Source organism: Kwoniella europaea, chromosome 1 (genome assembly GCF_036810445.1).
Source record: "Kwoniella europaea PYCC6329 chromosome 1, complete sequence".
In the NCBI taxonomy this organism is placed as follows: domain Eukaryota; kingdom Fungi; phylum Basidiomycota; class Tremellomycetes; order Tremellales; family Cryptococcaceae; genus Kwoniella; species Kwoniella europaea.
Window position 1 is genome coordinate 481942 of NC_089487.1, and position 18123 is coordinate 500064.

Genomic DNA, 18123 nt, shown 5'->3' on the forward strand with positions numbered 1-18123 from the left:
CCGCTGGAAAGCCACGTGGGGGACATGGGGAAACAGGTCAATGCCGCTCTGATATGATCTCACCCAGATTTACAGGACCAAGTCAGACGCGTCGAGACGAAGAGCAAGAGTTGATGTTCATGTTTGTGATGTCGATTGAGATACTGAGATAACACATAAAAAGTCGAGAAGTCAAGAAGTCAAGAGGTCCCACTTATACCCGATCAAAATTATACAGTGAGTGTCATGCCCATACTTATTTACTGGTCTTCCGCTAACACCCCGCTCAGCTTGAATAGACTCGCTTTTGCTGTCAACCCTTCCTTCATCCACTCACAATGTACGGCGACCTAGCTCTCCAGCTCGTCACATCCTCACATCGATCCACACTCTCCACCACCCCTCAACTACCATTACCGAAGTACGCTCTACCCCTAATCCTCTCGATATGTCTAGAGACCCGTCAGTTAGGTCAATCCATCACCTCTGCAGCCGAGCAACATGGTCAAGTGTCTTTATCTCAAGATCGATCGTTGGTCTGTAATCTCACGGTACAACATCTTTCCGCTAGAAGGAATAAGCGATGTCTGTTAGCGTATCTGTCAACGAGGGTAGGAGGTATAAAAGAGAGATGGTGGGATTCAGGTGGAAGTTTAGCTTATCTCCTTTCCCCTTCTTCTTCTTCGAACACGAATAACTCGGACCCATCAGCTATCAACAGTTCTGAATCTGAATCATCAGGAGATCTAAGGAACAATTTGAGTCCGCAAGAATTAGATTTCCTAAGAGGCTATAACAACCTGATGATTGATTATAAATCCGATTTCCTAGATGTTTTAGATCTTACTTCCTCGATAGACAGACCACCTTCGGAATTAATGGTGGATGTTAGAGTACTGAAAGATGCTGGAGAGGTTGTTTTGGAAGGTGGTGAAAAGCTTGATTTTAGGAAAGGAGAGAGATTTAGGTTGAACAGGAGTAATGTGGAGAGATTGATCGTTCAGGGGTATCTGGAGGAAGTGTGAATGATCAATTGAATGTTGGAAATTTACTGGAGCATTCTCAACAAGCAAAAGGTATTACGGTGCGAAATGATTCAAGCAAAAAGCAAGAATCTTCACTCCTGGGAACAATATGGACCATAACGACATGATTGACATTCGTTGATCTCGATGTGTCAGAAAGATTGGCGATCCAGTGTAAAGTGTATGTTGTTTTCTCATATGTACAGTACATCATTACTCTTGTTGTTCATATATACATATGTATTCTATAATTAGAGGTATCAATCATCACATACCATTGCAACATGCCTCGTTTAAGGTCACCTCCATCTTTCCATTCCGATTCAGGTTTTACTGTTTTACTTCTTTACCTCCGCACCACCATCTACAGACCTAGCTCTAGGTCTAGGTTGAACAGATTTAATCAAAGCTTTCACCAAATCACCTTTCTCCGCTTTGAGGTTCTCAGTAGCTTCTTCTTTCGTACATCCTATCTGAGCGACCTTTATGAAAGACGCATAGTCTCGTTCAGCTGCAATTCACGGAAATATTCGGTTATGAAAGATATGGAAACAAGGTAGATAGACTCACGATGAAATCGACATCTTCAGATTTCACACCATCCGTACCTGCCCCTGCTCCATTGGGTTTGACATCCAAAGCTTCCATAGCTTTTTGAGCTTTAATTCCCTCCTCTTTGGTTATTTTACGTCTTTCAACTTCCAATACTGCGTTTTCCAATTTATCTACACATCCCCGCGGGTATCCATCAGTCCGGCAGTCCTTATGGTAGATTATGAAGATACTTGTTTGAACAACTGTGATAGAATCGATACTCACGTTTGATATACTGTCCTCCGTCAGCAAACTACAAAGGACATTCAGGTTAGCACCTGCCATCATGAAGATCTGGCTGGACGATGTCAGATTCCATATATAAGAGTGGACTCACATCCATTATCACCTCTCCCTGAGGTATCCTGCCTGATGAACTCGATGCTGCCATGTTCGTTATTGTTAATTCTAAAAGAGAATGAGGTAACGACGTTATTGTTGAACCAAAAATGTCCTTGTAGGCTGCTGTGGACAACTTGGATGATCAGTGTGTTACGTAACGTATATCGGGTCGGGACACAACTAACAACCGGCCGTGAGTTGCTGCGTCACTGTGTCACTGCCTCCCTGCTTCATCGTCCTATTTGCATCTTGATCATGCTCATGTGTTCATATCTTCCTCAACTATAGCTAGACAACAGGAAGTGCAGTCAGGATACAAGTATCAGTCAGTTATCAGTGGTTAACATCAACGTTACATCCCACCCGGCTCACGTCGGATCATCGTCGCTCCACTCAACATGGCCTTCCAATCGCCCCTCATCGCTATCCCGCGCAAGACCACCCAGGACGTCGACTGGTCAAATCCTATACGATCCATCATCGCTCATAGCTATGGTGAAGATCCGAAGAACTACGCAGAGGAATGTTCGGTATTGCAGAGATGTAGGCAGGATGCGGTCAGAGGTGCAGGGAGTGATCAAACTGGTTAGCTAACTTTCTGTCCTAACCGTTAACAGATCGAGCTGACTTTGCGATATGTACAGCACGCGATCTGCTGTACAAGTACTTTGGTCAGCTGGAATTGCTCGAATTGAGATTCGCAGAGATCAAGGTACCCTTTGTCTGGTCAGTCCAATTACTGCCTAGATGAGACTATCGAAGCTGACATTAGCGTGTCATATAGGAACGACGCATTCACCGACAAACCTACTACCCAAACATCCCTCGCTTTTGAGAAAGCTTCTATCATCCATCTCATCTCATCCATCCTGTCCTCACTCGCTCAAACACCTTCACGATCGGATCCCGAAGGACTCAAGAGGGCATACTACAACACGCGTGCAGCAGCGGGAATGTTAACGTATATCAACGAGAATTTCTTACATGCACCTTCGACCGATCTATCACGAGAAGTGGTTCAACTCTGTATAGGAATCATGTCTGCTCAAGCTACCGAGATATTTACAGAGAAATTGATCGAGGAGAAGAAATCGCCTGCTTTGGTCAGTCGATCAGCCAATTCCACCGCAGCACTATACAACACAGCTGTAGAGGAAATGAAAGAATTTCAAGGTAAAGGGATATTCGACCGTAATTGGTTATACGTCTTACAGATAAAGTACAAATTGTTCAGCTCTTTAGCACAGTATTATAAAGGTGTAGCCGACAATTCTAGTGGAAAACATGGTATAGCTTTGGTGAGATTTAGAGTGGCCGACAACCTCGCGCAGGAAGCTTCCAAACAGGCCAATTCGTTCAATTACACATTCATATCTTCCAGTACACCTACATTACCTCATGATGCCGCAAGTAGTCTGGTGGAAATTACAAAATCCCATTTAACGATTTGTACGGAAATCAAAGATCAATCTACGAAAGATAACGATTTAATCTATCATGAAGTCTTACCTTCCGAGGCGGCTTTACCGACCATCGAAAAATTACCTTCATCGTCTACTCCGATCACTATCCAGGAGATATATGGGAATGCTGAGATAACCAAATTGATCGGACCGGATATATTCATCAAACTTGTTCCGTTGGCTGTACATGAATCGGCAAGTATCTATTCCGAAGAAAAAGCGAAATTGGTCAGAGGCGAGGTGGAAAGGGTTGAACTTTCAGAAGGTGAATTGAGAGCTGGATTGGAACATCTAGGATTACCTGGTTTAGTCAATCAATGGAAGAACTTAAAGGACGATGATAATGATCAGAATTATGATGATGTAGAAATCAGTCTTCAGGTTAAGAGGTTGGCTGAAGATATAAGTCGAGGTGGATCAGTAGAGAATTCTTTAAGACAGTTGGATGGGGAGAGAGAACGATGTGAGAGGGAACTGAGGGAGTTGAGTGGTTTGTTAGATAACGAGAGCAGGGAATGTGAGAGGATGAGAGTGAGTATTCTTGGAACTGTGATGGATCATTGGGATTCAATCATGCTGATAAGCGATTTTAGGCAAAATATACTCCTCAATTCACGCAACCACCCTCTGGACCGCAAACTTCCAACTGGCGATCGAATATCGCCTCGAACCTCTCTGCTCTATCCTCAGCCGGTCAATCTGATTCTCACCTTCATACCATATGGAGGGATATTCAACCTCAAATCACACTATTGTCGTCCGGCGAGAATGGCTTGGAACGAGCTGCAGCTCATGTTGCTGCTGGGAAGACATCCGCTCCAGTCAACCAAGGAATCAGTCTTCTTGATTTACAGGAAGATGTTGGAAGTAAGAAAGGGTTAGATGCCAAAGAGAAGGAAGAGCTCAAAAAAGCAGTTGCAGATGCTGGAGAAAGACTAGATAGGTTGAATAAGATCAGAAGGGAGAGAGATGATGTTCTCAAGGATCTGAAAGAAAAGGTAAGCTTCACAGCACACCCAACCATGTGAAACAAGCTGACAAAGATCCTTTTATAGATCCAGAACGATGATGTTTCCAATCTACTCTTGCTCAACCGACGGTCAAGTGGAGTCGAGCCTCAGCTTTTCGCTGCTGAGCTTGAGAAGTTCCGGCCGTATCAATCAAGACTTGCCGCTGCGATTCAAGCCTCTTCTTCCATCCTGCAAGAACTCGAGATGCTGGTTCGACAAGTTGAGAAAGGGAAGGGAGTGAAAGATCTTCAGAGATCTCAGAAAGATCGTACGAAGAGAATAAGGGATTGGGAGAGGAAGTTGATCGAAGCCGGAGAAGGTTGGGCTGAGATTCAAGCTGGTTTAGGTAAAGGTCTAACTTATTACGATTCCCTCACGCGAGTCTTGGATGATCTGAAAACAGAAGTCAACGGATTCGTCAGGAGTAGGGAGAATGAGAGGAACAGATTAGTGGGTGAGTTCGAAACTAGACAAAGAATCGGTGGAACGTCTGGATCTCCCCAGCCTGCTCCGACATCGAGTGGAACAAGAAGCTTGGAAGAGAGACTAGCAGCCTTATCGGTTGATAGGTCCCTTTCGGGCTATTCACCTCAACCGCCCAAACCTGTCACATCGCCGACACCGTCGTTCCCTCCTCCACCTCCTCAAGTATCTACTCCAAGCTTTCCACCACCCCCACCACCTGCTAAACCGACAAACCCATACGATTTCAGCGGACTATCAAACATCCCTACTGCTTTCTCAACCTCTTCTCCTACTTTCAGTCAATCACCACCTCATCAGACTCAAACTTACGGGTCATCTTCATACGGCTATGATCGACCAGTGCAACCACAGCAACCTGCCCCTTACCCGCCTCCAGCTCAATCGCCTTACCCACCTCCACCTAGTCAACCTCCTAGACCTGCCCAGCAAAGTTATAGCTCCTATGGCTCGTCATCGCAAACAAGCTATGCCGGAGGGCAGAATCAGAGTTATGCTGCACCACCTTCTCAAACGCAGTATACTTCACCTGCACCTGCACCTCCTCAAGCATCTTACACTTCCCACCCACCTCCTCCGCCATCTTCATACTCGTCGTATCCCTCTGGTCCGCCTCCACAACAACCTCAACAAGGCTATTACCCACCTCCTCCGCAAAGACCATCGTATAATTCCCCACCTCCTCAGCAGCAGCAGCAGTATCCCAACTACCCGCCTCCTGCAGGTCAATATCAGTCTCAACCTCCGCTTCAACAAGGTAGTCAGTACGGATATCCATCTCAGGGAGGATATCAACCACAGGGTGGGTATCAGTATCATTAGGTAAAGGCGTTGTGGGTGAGATGAAGGTTATGTGACTTGACGTTGCTCTGGTGTGAGATTGGTATTCAGCAGCTGATTGTCGGGTATGGCATACTGACTGATCATGAGAGGCTACTGACACTGTGGCACGAATGTGGTACGATAGATGATGTGCTCCGAAAAGAGACGTGACCGTCCTCCGGAGGGTCCTTTGGTGCTTTGAATGGCGGTTGATCGGACTCGGAGATGAACATTTACTAAGGGGTCCTTTGGAGGATACACATATATACCTTTGAATGGAATATTCAACCCCTTACAATCTCATTTAAAGGATATTATACGCATGCGTACTCCGAAAAGAGATTGTCTCCTAGGATCGAAGACCGTACAAGCAGAAAGACCGTGATTGTAAGGAGATGGAATCGATCGAATGTCGATGGATGATGGATGAAGGACACCTTTCATCTTACCCCTTGAGGTAGTTGAAGCCAAATTACCTTATTGGAGTGTTTGACAAGTAGCTTTGAAACGACTGAAGATGTTGGTATTTCGGAGTACGATGGTGAAAGATGGGTCTAAGTAGTCTGGGAAGGTTAGGAGAACATAGTGGAGATAACGGAAGGATGTGTTGTTGCCTGTTGGAAATGATTTAATGAGTTTCGACCTTGCCTAGACGATGGAGCTGTGCACTGACGAACATGTATAAGAAGAGGTATAATTCTGAAGAACTTTCTTTCTTCCCTTTGTTCATATTGATATCAAACTGATCATCTGATATTACACTTACGCTTTTTTCGAAACACATCTTGACAAACAATCGTTAGCTTTTGAGGGTTCTCAATCTACTTTGTATATATCATATACTATATTTAGTCCAAGACGAAGACAAGACGAAACTCAAGTATTACTGTATCCCACGAAAAATATCATTTTGAACGATAACTCGAGAAAGATGGAAACTCAAACTCCGTGGACAGTCGATGGATTCGTAGGTACACCCGATATAATCGATAACGAAGGTAGTGAGTCAACCTTCCCTTTTGATATTCAACATTCCTTCGTATGGCTAATTCCTAGTTGATTTGGGCTTAGACGACTACTTTCAATTTAATCCTTCTACACCCAAATACTCTTTAACCTCTCATAACCCCGGTCAATTTCCTCAACATTCTTATACCCATCCTGGTCATCCTATGAGCTTCCCCAATCAAGAGTACAATCATCAATCTCACAACCAATTTGCGTTACATCACCCTCAACCTCAAGCTACCTTTGATGGGTTCCAGTCCACCAATTTCCAACCTCCAAATGCCAACGAATTGCGGAATGAAGAATCTCATTCTTCCCTTCGGTCATTCTCTGGATCAACTTCGCATCGATCCAATTCAAGTGTATCATCGCATTATACATGGTCTACTACGACTCACGACGATATATCTTCGTCTGATGTCGATCCGGACGACTCGACGTCGTTAGCCACTTCAATTTCACCAAGCTTGATTGGTGGTCAGGTAGTGGAAGAGAATAAGAGACAACATGGTAGAATCCCAAGTTTGTCAATTGATCCAAAATTATTTAGACCCACTACCACCACCTCATCTAGGAAAGATAGTGGTAATGGAGAAGAGGAAATAGAGATGTTAGAGACGGCTAGACCGACTTCGAAGTCGAAATTAAAGTTGGATAAGAAAACTGAATTGTCAGAGGTCAGTTGATTGTTCTCATATCCACTTCCAAATGGAAAGAAGAAATTGAATTTTATTTGATCATTTGTAAATCTGATGTAGGCACCACCAGATCAGAAAGCGCATTTTAACGAATTAGCAAAGATTGAAAAAGAAGAACATATGAAAAAGTCAGTCTATCCACTCTTATAACGTGATACCTCTCACAGTACACATAGCTGACATGCCGGATGATCTTTTTCTTTCTGTAGATACCCTGGTTATAGGTATCAACCAGTTTACAGACGGACCAACGTGATTCGTCGTCGAGTAAGAAAAGATGAAGCTGAAGAGCAGAAATGTAAATCCGTCGCGGAACTTTTGATCAAAGGTAAAAGTGGGGAAGATCTGGAAAATGAAATCAAAGAAAAGATAAGGAACGGGAATGGTAATATCAAAGAAAGCAATGATAATGCTTCTTCTGAGTCTGTTAACAAGGAAAAGTAAGTTTTATAATCATCTACACCCGTTTTCGATATATCGGCTAACCAATATTGCAAATATAAAGGTCAAATCCGAATTCTCGACGATCCTCAGCAGCATGTGAACTTTCCAAAGGGGCCTTAAGAGCTTTACGTGCTCAAGCGAGACAACAAACATCGTCGCATGAATCGGGAGATTGGTCAGATATATCTTCTGTTCGAGGAACCGGAAGTGGAAGTAATCGTGGACAATCAAGATCTAATTCAAGATCACTATCAAGAACGCAAAGTTACGCTTTTGAGTTCGAGGGCAATTGCGATTCCGACGATCAACTTGAACATGATAATACTACCCAAAATCAAAATCAAGGTCAGGATCAGATGTTGGGATATGGTTTAGCTCCTTCACAAATACAAGGTTTCGCTCAACAGCAGCAACAGCTTGGTCAGGAAGACAGTGGATCAGGATCGGGATCGGGATCATGGGGTGATATAAGTTATATGAATGGATTTGAATTTGGTCAACCACAGCCACAGGGTTATGGTAATTACCCTCAATCAGCTTTCACTGCCGATCAAAACTCTACGAGTATGAAATTCCAACCTCAACTTCAAACTAGTTTCTCCGATCCTTCGTCCTCAGCTTCGCAAAACTTCCTATACCCCCAACCTCAACATGGTAGTATACCACTTCAGATTCAACTTCCTCAAAATATCAATCACTCCAACGGAAACATCAATAGTAACAACAATAATAATAATGAATTTTACACTTATGATACCGCATTACCCTTTTCACCTTCTGCTGCGATAACCAATTTCTCTTTCCCTTATCCCCAATCTCAAGATTTCAATGGTAATAATGACGATAACGATTATTTCGGTATGAATATGAATATGGATATGGATATCAATGGTGATCATAAGAATGAAAGCTCAGAGGGGATATACGAATTTACTTTACCATCTAATCCCAACTCGACTTCCATAGAAACCCATAACCCGCCGACATACTTGTTCAATGGAGATGTCGACAAGCTTCAAACCTCTCAAAATCAAATTCACCAAAATCGAAATCAAAATCAGATTGATCACAACCATCACAACCATTCTTTATCGATCTTACCTCCTTCTAGTGGAGTACCTCTAGAGAATCTACCATTTGACGATCATTTGATATTGGGAGATTTCGAAGCTGCCCTGGCGCATGCGGATGAATCCCATGTTGAGGGCGTATGGTAATTCGCACTATGGCATATAAAAGGAACTGGTCATCAAAGGTTAATAAGTTAAATGGAAGAAGAGGAATTGACATGAAATAATGCACTGTACGAAGATAAACCAAAAATCTCCATGTGGATTTAGTTTTTGAGATTGCATGAGTAGATATCACAGTCATATTGAAAAGATCACTTAATGTATGAATAGGATATCTGTTTCGTCCCCATTGCAGTATCATCATCGCATACATTCGGTATCATCCTGATGATTGCTTGACCCCTTGATGAGATGGACGAATGAAAGGAAGCGCCGTAAATCGTGTCTACTCGTATTCTCCTTTGAGATAGATGATAGACTGATTCACCAGTCTGCCAGACAGACAGTCAGTCCCGTTTCGAGCATCAGCGACATATGTATGAACAATGAACAATACCTGGTTCCATTAAATTATTTGAAATGATCTTTAGAGTAATCTGATTTGATTGATCCAGAGCGGAATTTTTCAACATCCCCATCAAATTTGTACCGACCGCTGAGCAGTGTAATAAATGAATATTCACGATATTATTTAAATAGAAGAATATGTTCATTGTGCTCAACCCTATCCTTTTTCTGTTCATACTTTCCTTTTCTTCTTCTTCTTCTTCTTTGGCATTGGCAAAATCGACCCATACACCTTCTCCCTCTCCCACTCCGGAGAACTTACCTACCAAGCCATATGATATAAAATGCCAGCAAGGTATGGAAGCGGGTAACGATTCGTGGACTGTCAAAGGGTCTGGTACGTATTCGATCGAATTTAAAGATGATCATAAGAAAGAGAGATTCGATGTGAAATGGGATAAAAATAGTAAAAAAGCTGATGTGAGTCAACTTATGTCAAGACGTTCCTTCGATATGTGTAGTGTGTCGTGCATCACTGAAAATAGCTTGGATGGAGTAGTGCACGATCGAAGTTACTCGATTACCGACATTTCAAAATACCTTTAAATTGAGTATCCTGAAAGAAAAGATTTTACCATATGTAGAAGAAGGTAGAGATTGGACCTTGACTTGTAGTTGAATAAATTACCCCAGATATCCCAGATGTTTATGATTCACGAGGTAAGTCTAGCGAGTGTATCTAGTCTTTCAGTTGTGAACAATTCCAATTCATGCATGTCATTTCCTCATCTCTGTATATACGTTATGTAAATTAAGTTAAATTGATATTTTATTTAAACTATCAGAAATCCACTCATCCTCATCCTCATCCTCTTCCGCACCTCCTGAGTGATGATTAAGTATTATCAATGCCGCCTTCCCGTCATAATATGCTATCCACCGAATCTTCTATTCCCTATTCATTCTTGGTAGCTAACAAGACACAATGTTGTCCACCTGCCGAAGCGAATTTGGCCTTGTAAGGTCTGAGCAACTGCAGATCCGAGCGCATAAGCTGAATGTTCCGTCTCCATCAACAACTATGTGGACAACTCAGCTCACCTTGCTTCGTACTAACGAAGGTACTTCGGCAGATTCGGTATCGGCGCCTAAACCTAATTGAGCTTGATCTACAATGCGACATGGTATTTGCAATTAGTTAACATACTTCTGTACGTGAAATCCCAATTGACTGTGTACTTACTACCTAATCCCCAAGCATAGACATGTCCGGATTTCGATACTGCTAAATTATGTCTCGTACCCGCTGAAATGTTGATGATGGGATTATCGGATGGTTTGGAATCTTTGTATGCAGGGAAAGGAGGGACGACTTCGTATTGTTCTGGAATAGGAGGGAAGCAGATCTATCCCCACCAATCAGCATGTTAGCAGACGTAAAGGTGAACATTAAGCATAACCAAAACCGTGAAGACATTATCACTCACTCTAACAGGTTCAGGAACATATTCACCCATTGGTACTCTCAAAGCGGCTTGAGCTTCAGACAATTCCAATTCCAATTTCTCTTTTTGATTTTCATCTACTTTGCTTTGCTGTAAGATATGATCCAATTTATCTTGTTTTTCTTTCACTCTATCTTGTCTTTCTGCTTGAGTTTTTTCCCTTCTTTCAACTATACCCTTGTAAGCAGGGTGATCTTGCGGGATACCCAACTCGTTGGCATCTGATCGACCAACAGCCCATACTTCTCCATTATCAAATAAGAACAACGAATGATGTTCTCCACCTGAAATCTGTACGACTTTACTTCCACCGTGATTCTCCGGATTTAACCCTTCGACTTGTCTAGGAGTAATGACCATCTCTTCATCCGCATATCTACCTTCTAATCCCGTCTGGTGGAAAGTGTTCAATCCCCATGCCCACACGATTCCATTCACGTCCACCGCGAACGAATGGAAAGATCCAGCAGCGACCAAAACGATATTCCTCAATCCTAGTCTTTCAGGTTCCAAGGAATTTTTGATCCTTCGCTCGATCACTCGTCGTCCTAATTGGTTTTGCTGCCCGTTACCCCAGACATACACGTGTCCAGTGGTAGTCAATGCTAGGACGTGGTCTGTCCCACAGGAGACATCGGCTATTTTCAGTTTAGAGAAGACTGGTAATGCAATTGGGGTGAATTGGAATGTCGGATGTCCAGGTACACCATCGAATCCTAATACACCTTCGTTCGACTATGTCAAAGTCAACTCATCAGTATGATTCAGTCGAATTCGGACCTGAACGTGTGTATTGACTCACCCTAAAACTACCCCACGCTCTCAATTCACCTTGATCAGAAATTGCTACGCTGACACTATCACCCGCAGCGACTTTGACGGCTCTAAAACCTTCTTTCTCCAGAGCTTCTACTACGAGAGGTACAGTCTCGAGGTCTTCGTTGGGAATGATAGATTCTGGATCTTTAGGGTCAGGTACATTGGTAGTCACTCTTCCAAGAGCAGCATTATCGTTGATACCCCATGATCGGACCTTTGCATGTCACATGTATAAGCTGTCCGCGTGCGAGGAGGGATGGAGTACGATGAGGTATGGTAATTTTACTCACTCTCCCAGCTTCATCTATAGCCAATGTGTGCATACCACCACAAGCGACTGCTTCCAATCCACCATTTCCTTCTTTACCGTCTCGACTCAATTTACCATCTTCAATCTCTTCCTCGAACCTATCCGACATCAATATAGCAAGTCAACCAAGTTATACGCAGCTGATTGTCGTAGATGTTCAAGCTCACCATGAATGAAGTTTTGGTCTGGCGATCTCATCCAGCTCATCTGGACCTAAACCAAATTGACCCATATCACCTGTACCCCAGATGAACAATGCGTTATGCGGTGAAGCAATGGCTGAACGAAAAAACCATCAGATATCGTATTCAGAAAAAAAATGAAGGTAAGTACAAGGTATAAAGCTTACGAGGAATTGTAGGTAGCTCATTTTTGAATCCAGGACCGACACTGGATCTTCTCCTACCTCTCTTGACTTCATCAACAAGTTGACCGACCCTTCCTTTCTTAGCTGCTGGACCATCCGTGGCAGGCGGCGAAGTAGCTCTCCTAGTTCTCTTCACGTCTTTACCGTTGGGCAGATCACTCGCTGCTTCACCATCTTCGGCGATAGCGGGCGGTACCACAGCCGGCGTGGATTCCTTTGCAGCTGCACCTCTTCGAGAAACTGGTTTAGCGGACGATACAGGTTTAGTCGTGGTGCTAACGGCTTTGGAGATTGGTTTGGAAGATTTGGAAGCTGGTTTGGCTGATGAAGCGGGAGTAGAAGATTATGACACAATACGGATCAGAGCAGCTTCTACGTAATTCAGATTGTTGGACTCACTACGAGGAGGCATTTTGTAGAATATTAGTCGAGAAAAGAGATATTTAAATTGAAGGTTTTATGATTGGTGTGGTGCAATGTTTGGCTATGTCGGGCAGCTACAACCTGCTTAGGAAGAGTTTATGCTTGATTCCCGAAGACTGCGTGAGGGTATTAAGATTTGAACAAGGTATGTTTGTTGCTAGTTATCGAATGAGTTTTGAGTACTGCTTTAGAGAGGTACTAGCCATGAGACACGAGCTGTTAACGTTCAACCAGTTGTTGATTTCTCCAAAACATGTCTTCGTGAATTAGGCTCCTGTGAGTACGTATTCATACTAGGCGCGGGAAAATTGGATTCCCCCATTGTTATACAGGATTTAGGCTCGCCCAAAAATGCTTTTTCGGTCGATGGTCCACCGCGCATGATTTCTTTGTGGTTTGTTTGTTTACCCTGATCCAGTGAATGGAATCCAGTCATCCCAGGCACGCAGTCATCCATGGTCGTCAGGGTCAAAGCACCGTCAGCTGTCTGCTTTGTTTACTCTCTTTTTTATGCTTTTATACCACGCACCGCGCCCATGGGATGAGTTCAATCGATGACTGAGATCATCATCAATACTTTCACTCTTCACTTTTCACTTTGGCTTTCACACGGATCACCTTCAGACAGTATAAACAAGCTTACCGTCCAACACCATTCATCCCCAGTAGCCCATAGACCATAGACCATAGACCATAGACCATAGACCATAGACAATAGACAATAGGCAACAGACGAGATATGGGCTGAACGGTTTCGACACCACCAAAATCAACCACCCATAACATCCCCACCCATCAGTATCCCACTCTGTCGACTCACGCTCGCTTTGCACCATCCACAACACTAAGCAAGACATCCCGCCAACATGCTAGGAACACCTATGGCAACTCAGCATCCCCTGGGTGTGACGTCCCAAACGCCTTCTCCCCAGCAGCAGACCACATCTTACCACTCATCTCGACCATCCACCTCATCGCTTCCTCGATCGTACAAACGGGCAAAGTCTACACCTTCACCACAGTCACCCATATTCCCCAATCAGACGATATCGTCAGGATCAGGAGGATCATCGGGACCCTCAAGAGCGAAACCTAGAGCCGCAGTAGCGAGAAGATTGGTCGAAGCTTCACCACAGACTTGGAGGCTGGAAAGTGGAAGAAGGCGGGAAATGTCGGTTCCTTTGGTAAGTATCTCATTTATTGACACTCATTCGACCATTGCTCTGAGCTAACAAGGCGTCTTAACGGCGGGTGTAGCTATCACAAGAGCTGTCCCACTTCTCCCTCTCACATTCGTCCCCTCCTGAGATGTGCCAAGAAGGCCATTCAGTCACACCCCCAATACCGACCCAGACTTATCTCACATCTCCCGCTCAGCGCTCTCACACACCTCGTTCTCGAAGTCATGTCGGACCTTCCAAGACTCCCTTCGTAGCTGCTCTACCCAAAGATCATACCTATCCTTCCACCGCGCCCCTTCCGCCCATATCGTCGTTCTTGGGCAGTCCCTTTTCCACCAAAAACGCCAGAGGAAGATACATGTATCAAAACGTATCCCCGTCGCATAATGCCACCAATGGGACGATGACAGAGAGGATAGGGACAGGGAGAGAATCCTTCGATGAACCTGGGTTGGAGTGGCTCGGACCCAGCGATGGATTGCCCTTACCCCCACGTAGAGGATCAAAGGAGGGCAGAACAGGCTTGGTCGAAGGGCTGCCAAAGCCGCATTCAGGTAGACTCAGGAGAGGGACGAATGGCTCGACGTCGTCCATCGACGAGTTGAGCGGAAGTGGTGCCAGTACAGCGTCTCTTCTTTCCCTAGCCAGGAACTCGATAGAACACCATTCAAGACCTAACATCATTACAGTATGGGACGAACAGTCTCAATGCTTAGAAGAAGAGGAAGAGGAGTCATCAACACCCAGTCGACAATTGTTTGCTAAAGCGAATGAATGCCTACCTCTGCAAATATCAACGAAAGTCAACCGAACTGCCTCTCAACATCCTGTTAAAAAGGAGAAATCGACCGCAAGAACCTCTTTACCTCGCTCGTCTGGAGGTCAGATGTTACAGGGTTTTATCATATCCAATTCACCTATAGGCAAACGACCAGACGAGAAAAACGCACCCGTTTCACCTCAAAAACCAGGTAAATCACCTTTGTCGACATTCCTTCCCCGCTTGTTATCCTCAAGGAAAGTATCCCTCCAATCGTTACGTCGTAAATCTCCCGGTATGGACGTTGTAGATGATGAAGACATAATGACCGACACTGAAGACGGATCCTGCCTCAAGGGCTCTCTAAGGGGAAAGAGCAAGACTGTATGGAGTAGAACCAAATCAATTACAATCAACTCGGCAAGAAACCCAATGGAAGGTGGTGATCATGAACCGTCGTTGGGAGTCGGTATAGGTTTAGGTATTCGAAGAGGGCCACTAGGATCTGTTATGCGAGGAAGCGCCGACAAGAGTATCGATTTAGCAAGGTCATTATCAAGCGACTCGAGCGGTGATATAGAAACTTCACCTTCGAGACCGTTGTCAAATAGAGGATCAATGAGTCTCTTCGTTAATCCTTCTTTACCACTATCGCCCTCTACCACGGCGTCTCTCAACAAAGTCCCGAGCAAGTCTGCTTTCTTAGCTAGACGAAAATCTGTCAATGGTCAAACCTCTGGAACCCCTGGTACGACTGCTAGTGGACCTCGACCCGCCAAGGCTAGGCCACTACTGAGAAGAGGAATTACCGCACCTATCGATAGCCCATATAATGCTTCTAATCTACTTTCCGCTGACTCAGCATTGCATACTCCCACCCACATTCTTTTCGGGGACATCAAACCTTCTCCAGCTGCCTTTGCTTCTACAGGCTTGGTCAAGAAGAAGTCAGGTATACAAGGAGTAGAGATTCCCAAATTCGGTGGTGGCACAGATAGCGAACCTGTAGGAGAGATCAAACGAGAACAAGCGGCCGCTCAACATGGATTGACCAGGACGATAGAACCCCCTAGTCCCATTTCACCTATGGAATCGCTCAGTCGTGCTCGACCAAGCTTAAATACGTCACTCACCACTTCCGCTTCGACGACTACCTCAGGTAATACCGTGTCGACCACTAACAGCAATGCCGCTTATATACAAGCTGCTCAGAAAACTAGAGGGCTGAGAAGAAAGGGTAGTCAGATGTTCACTGCTAGTGGTTCGATCGGAAGCATCGATATGATGAGATCAGACAGTAATCGGTCCGCTAGAGGGGGTACCAGTCCAGCTACTCCAACTAAGCCTGGTCTGCAACGTGAGTGATTTTACCTGGAATAAAGTATAGTACACTGACACCCATTTCCCATAGTCACTCCGATCGGTCTTGGTATCACGACCCCTTCACCTACAGGACCTCATCACCTCTATCCCTTTGCTTCTTCCAGCGCATTGCTTTCGACTCCACCTCATTCCAGCGAGTATGCTCCTTCAGACCCCGTTGAACCCTCTTCCATCGAGAAATACCGACACATGCCTGCTCGAGTCCGACAGATATCCAACGAACGAGGACCTCTGGCTCGAGCGTCCAACCCCATGCTCGCAGCCAGTTTCAAGGCATCTGGTTCTATTCATACCGTTCCCGAAACTCCTGGCCAAGGTCAAATCCCTTCAATCAACATCTTCAACGGGCACCGCAGCAAAAAAGCGCCCTCATCTCGACTCGAAAAGGATTTTACGGTGATCCAGACATTGGGTAGCGGTGCATTCTCTCAAGTGTTGAAAGTCCGCGAGAAATCCAATGGGAAATTGTATGCTGTCAAAGCTGGTAAACCATATACCGGAGCTAAGAATCGATTAAGACAATTAGAAGAGGTATCGATCTTACGACAATTATCCATGATCCCTCATGAGAATGTCGTAGAGTATGTTGATTCGTGGGAAACTCATTCGAGATTGTATATCCGAACGAAGTTGAGTGAATGTGGAGATTTATCCAAGTTTCTAGGATTGTTAGGTGATTATGGTGGATTGGGTGAAGAAAGGGTTTGGAAGAGTTTGGTTGAACTTTCAAGTGGACTCAAACATATTCATAAGAACAATTTCTTACATCTCGATCTCAAACCTTCCAACATCCTTATCAACACCGATGGAGGATTGGTGATTGCCGATCTGGGAATGGCGGTGATTTGTTCAAACGATCATAAAGGTAATATTCTACAGGGTTTATCACCTGCTTTACCTGAAAGAGATGAACAAGGTGGATTTATCTGGTCAACTACAACTACTACCGCCGCTACTCCCCAAGAAGAAGAGGAAGAAAGAAGATTGGATGTTATACCTAGTCCGATCATTGATAGGGAATTCGAAGGTGATAGGGAGTATTTGTGTCCCGAAGCTTTGAATGATAATGGAGGGAAGTATGAGATTGGAAAAGGATCGGATATTTTCAGTTTGGGTATGGTCATACTTGAATCAGCTGTCAACGTGGTTTTGCCAAGTAGTGAGTGGTACTATCATTCATTTAGTGTTGTAAGTATGAAATAGGATGCTGATCATATTTGTAATTGCGATTGTAGACGGAGAAGGTTGGATCAAACTTCGTAATGATGATTTCTCCGATCTCAACGAACATTATCGATCACGTTGTGCATCAACTTCGACTACCGACGGAGTTGGAGTTGAAAATCAAGATCCATCTATACCGGTTCTATCGCAAGATTTGATAGATGTGATTCAAGGTATGATGAGATCTGATCCATCGCACCGATGGGAACTGGAAGATATCTGGAATAACAGAGTGGTGAGGAATGTGATGTGTATGAAGAAGGGTAGAGCATTAGTGGAAGAAGGACAAGGATGGCTGGAGAGTGTTTTGTCGAGAGAGTAGCAAGGAATGTTAGAGGATCTATAAAATGTAGCTTTTATATAACGATAGGAGAAAGGGAGATTGTCAGTAGAATAGAAGTAAGAAAAGTAAGAAGATCAATCGATATGCATGTATGCAAAGCAGTATGTAACAATACAGTGACAGTATCACACAGAACACTCGATCCTTTGTTTAGCTCAATTGCACTGCTGCACTGTACGAGCAGAGTGAATGAATGCCAAGCAGCCAAGGAAAGTGCCACATTCGATACTGTATCACTGGGTCACGTAAACAGTACGAGTACTCGTATACACGTTGAATGACGACAACCTTGATCATGCTCACTCACCACTCTGCATCCACCACTCACATGCACAGCTTTGATCAGTTACTCGTATTCCT

General features: G+C 44.2%; 7 protein-coding genes across 7 annotated transcripts; 5 read left to right on the forward strand and 2 right to left on the reverse strand.

Moving 5' to 3' along the window:
- Positions 1-317: 317 nt before the first annotated feature.
- Positions 318-1004, forward strand: V865_000177 (DNA replication complex GINS protein PSF1; the record flags this gene model as incomplete). The annotated part of the gene is made up of 1 exon (XM_066224009.1): positions 318-1004. One exon carries the CDS (start codon positions 318-320, stop codon positions 1002-1004), a length of 687 nt encoding a protein of 228 aa, XP_066080106.1.
- Positions 1005-1342: 338 nt separating this feature from the next.
- V865_000178 (uncharacterized protein) lies at positions 1343-1989 on the reverse strand (the record flags this gene model as incomplete). The annotated part of the gene is made up of 4 exons (XM_066224010.1): positions 1343-1486; positions 1575-1729; positions 1824-1851; positions 1936-1989. The coding sequence occupies 4 exons, from the start codon at positions 1987-1989 to the stop codon at positions 1343-1345; spliced, it is 381 nt and encodes a 126-aa protein (XP_066080107.1).
- A 349-nt stretch (positions 1990-2338) lies between these two features.
- Positions 2339-5718, forward strand: V865_000179 (uncharacterized protein; the record flags this gene model as incomplete). Its single annotated transcript, XM_066224011.1, has 5 exons — positions 2339-2525; positions 2585-2666; positions 2725-3934; positions 3997-4401; positions 4459-5718. The coding sequence occupies 5 exons, from the start codon at positions 2339-2341 to the stop codon at positions 5716-5718; spliced, it is 3144 nt and encodes a 1047-aa protein (XP_066080108.1).
- Positions 5719-6649: 931 nt separating this feature from the next.
- On the forward strand, positions 6650-9085 carry V865_000180 (uncharacterized protein; the record flags this gene model as incomplete). The annotated part of the gene is made up of 5 exons (XM_066224012.1): positions 6650-6719; positions 6790-7403; positions 7485-7552; positions 7634-7864; positions 7930-9085. 5 exons carry the CDS (start codon positions 6650-6652, stop codon positions 9083-9085), a joined length of 2139 nt encoding a protein of 712 aa, XP_066080109.1.
- A 561-nt stretch (positions 9086-9646) lies between these two features.
- On the forward strand, positions 9647-10059 carry V865_000181 (uncharacterized protein; the record flags this gene model as incomplete). Its single annotated transcript, XM_066224013.1, has 2 exons — positions 9647-9928; positions 9994-10059. 2 exons carry the CDS (start codon positions 9647-9649, stop codon positions 10057-10059), a joined length of 348 nt encoding a protein of 115 aa, XP_066080110.1.
- Positions 10060-10403: 344 nt separating this feature from the next.
- V865_000182 (uncharacterized protein) lies at positions 10404-12861 on the reverse strand (the record flags this gene model as incomplete). Its single annotated transcript, XM_066224014.1, has 9 exons — positions 10404-10481; positions 10550-10617; positions 10692-10854; positions 10936-11688; positions 11756-11986; positions 12063-12180; positions 12250-12361; positions 12432-12770; positions 12849-12861. The coding sequence occupies 9 exons, from the start codon at positions 12859-12861 to the stop codon at positions 10404-10406; spliced, it is 1875 nt and encodes a 624-aa protein (XP_066080111.1).
- Positions 12862-13738: 877 nt separating this feature from the next.
- On the forward strand, positions 13739-17742 carry V865_000183 (uncharacterized protein; the record flags this gene model as incomplete). Its single annotated transcript, XM_066224015.1, has 4 exons — positions 13739-14056; positions 14130-16170; positions 16225-17355; positions 17432-17742. The coding sequence occupies 4 exons, from the start codon at positions 13739-13741 to the stop codon at positions 17740-17742; spliced, it is 3801 nt and encodes a 1266-aa protein (XP_066080112.1).
- Positions 17743-18123: the final 381 nt, after the last annotated feature.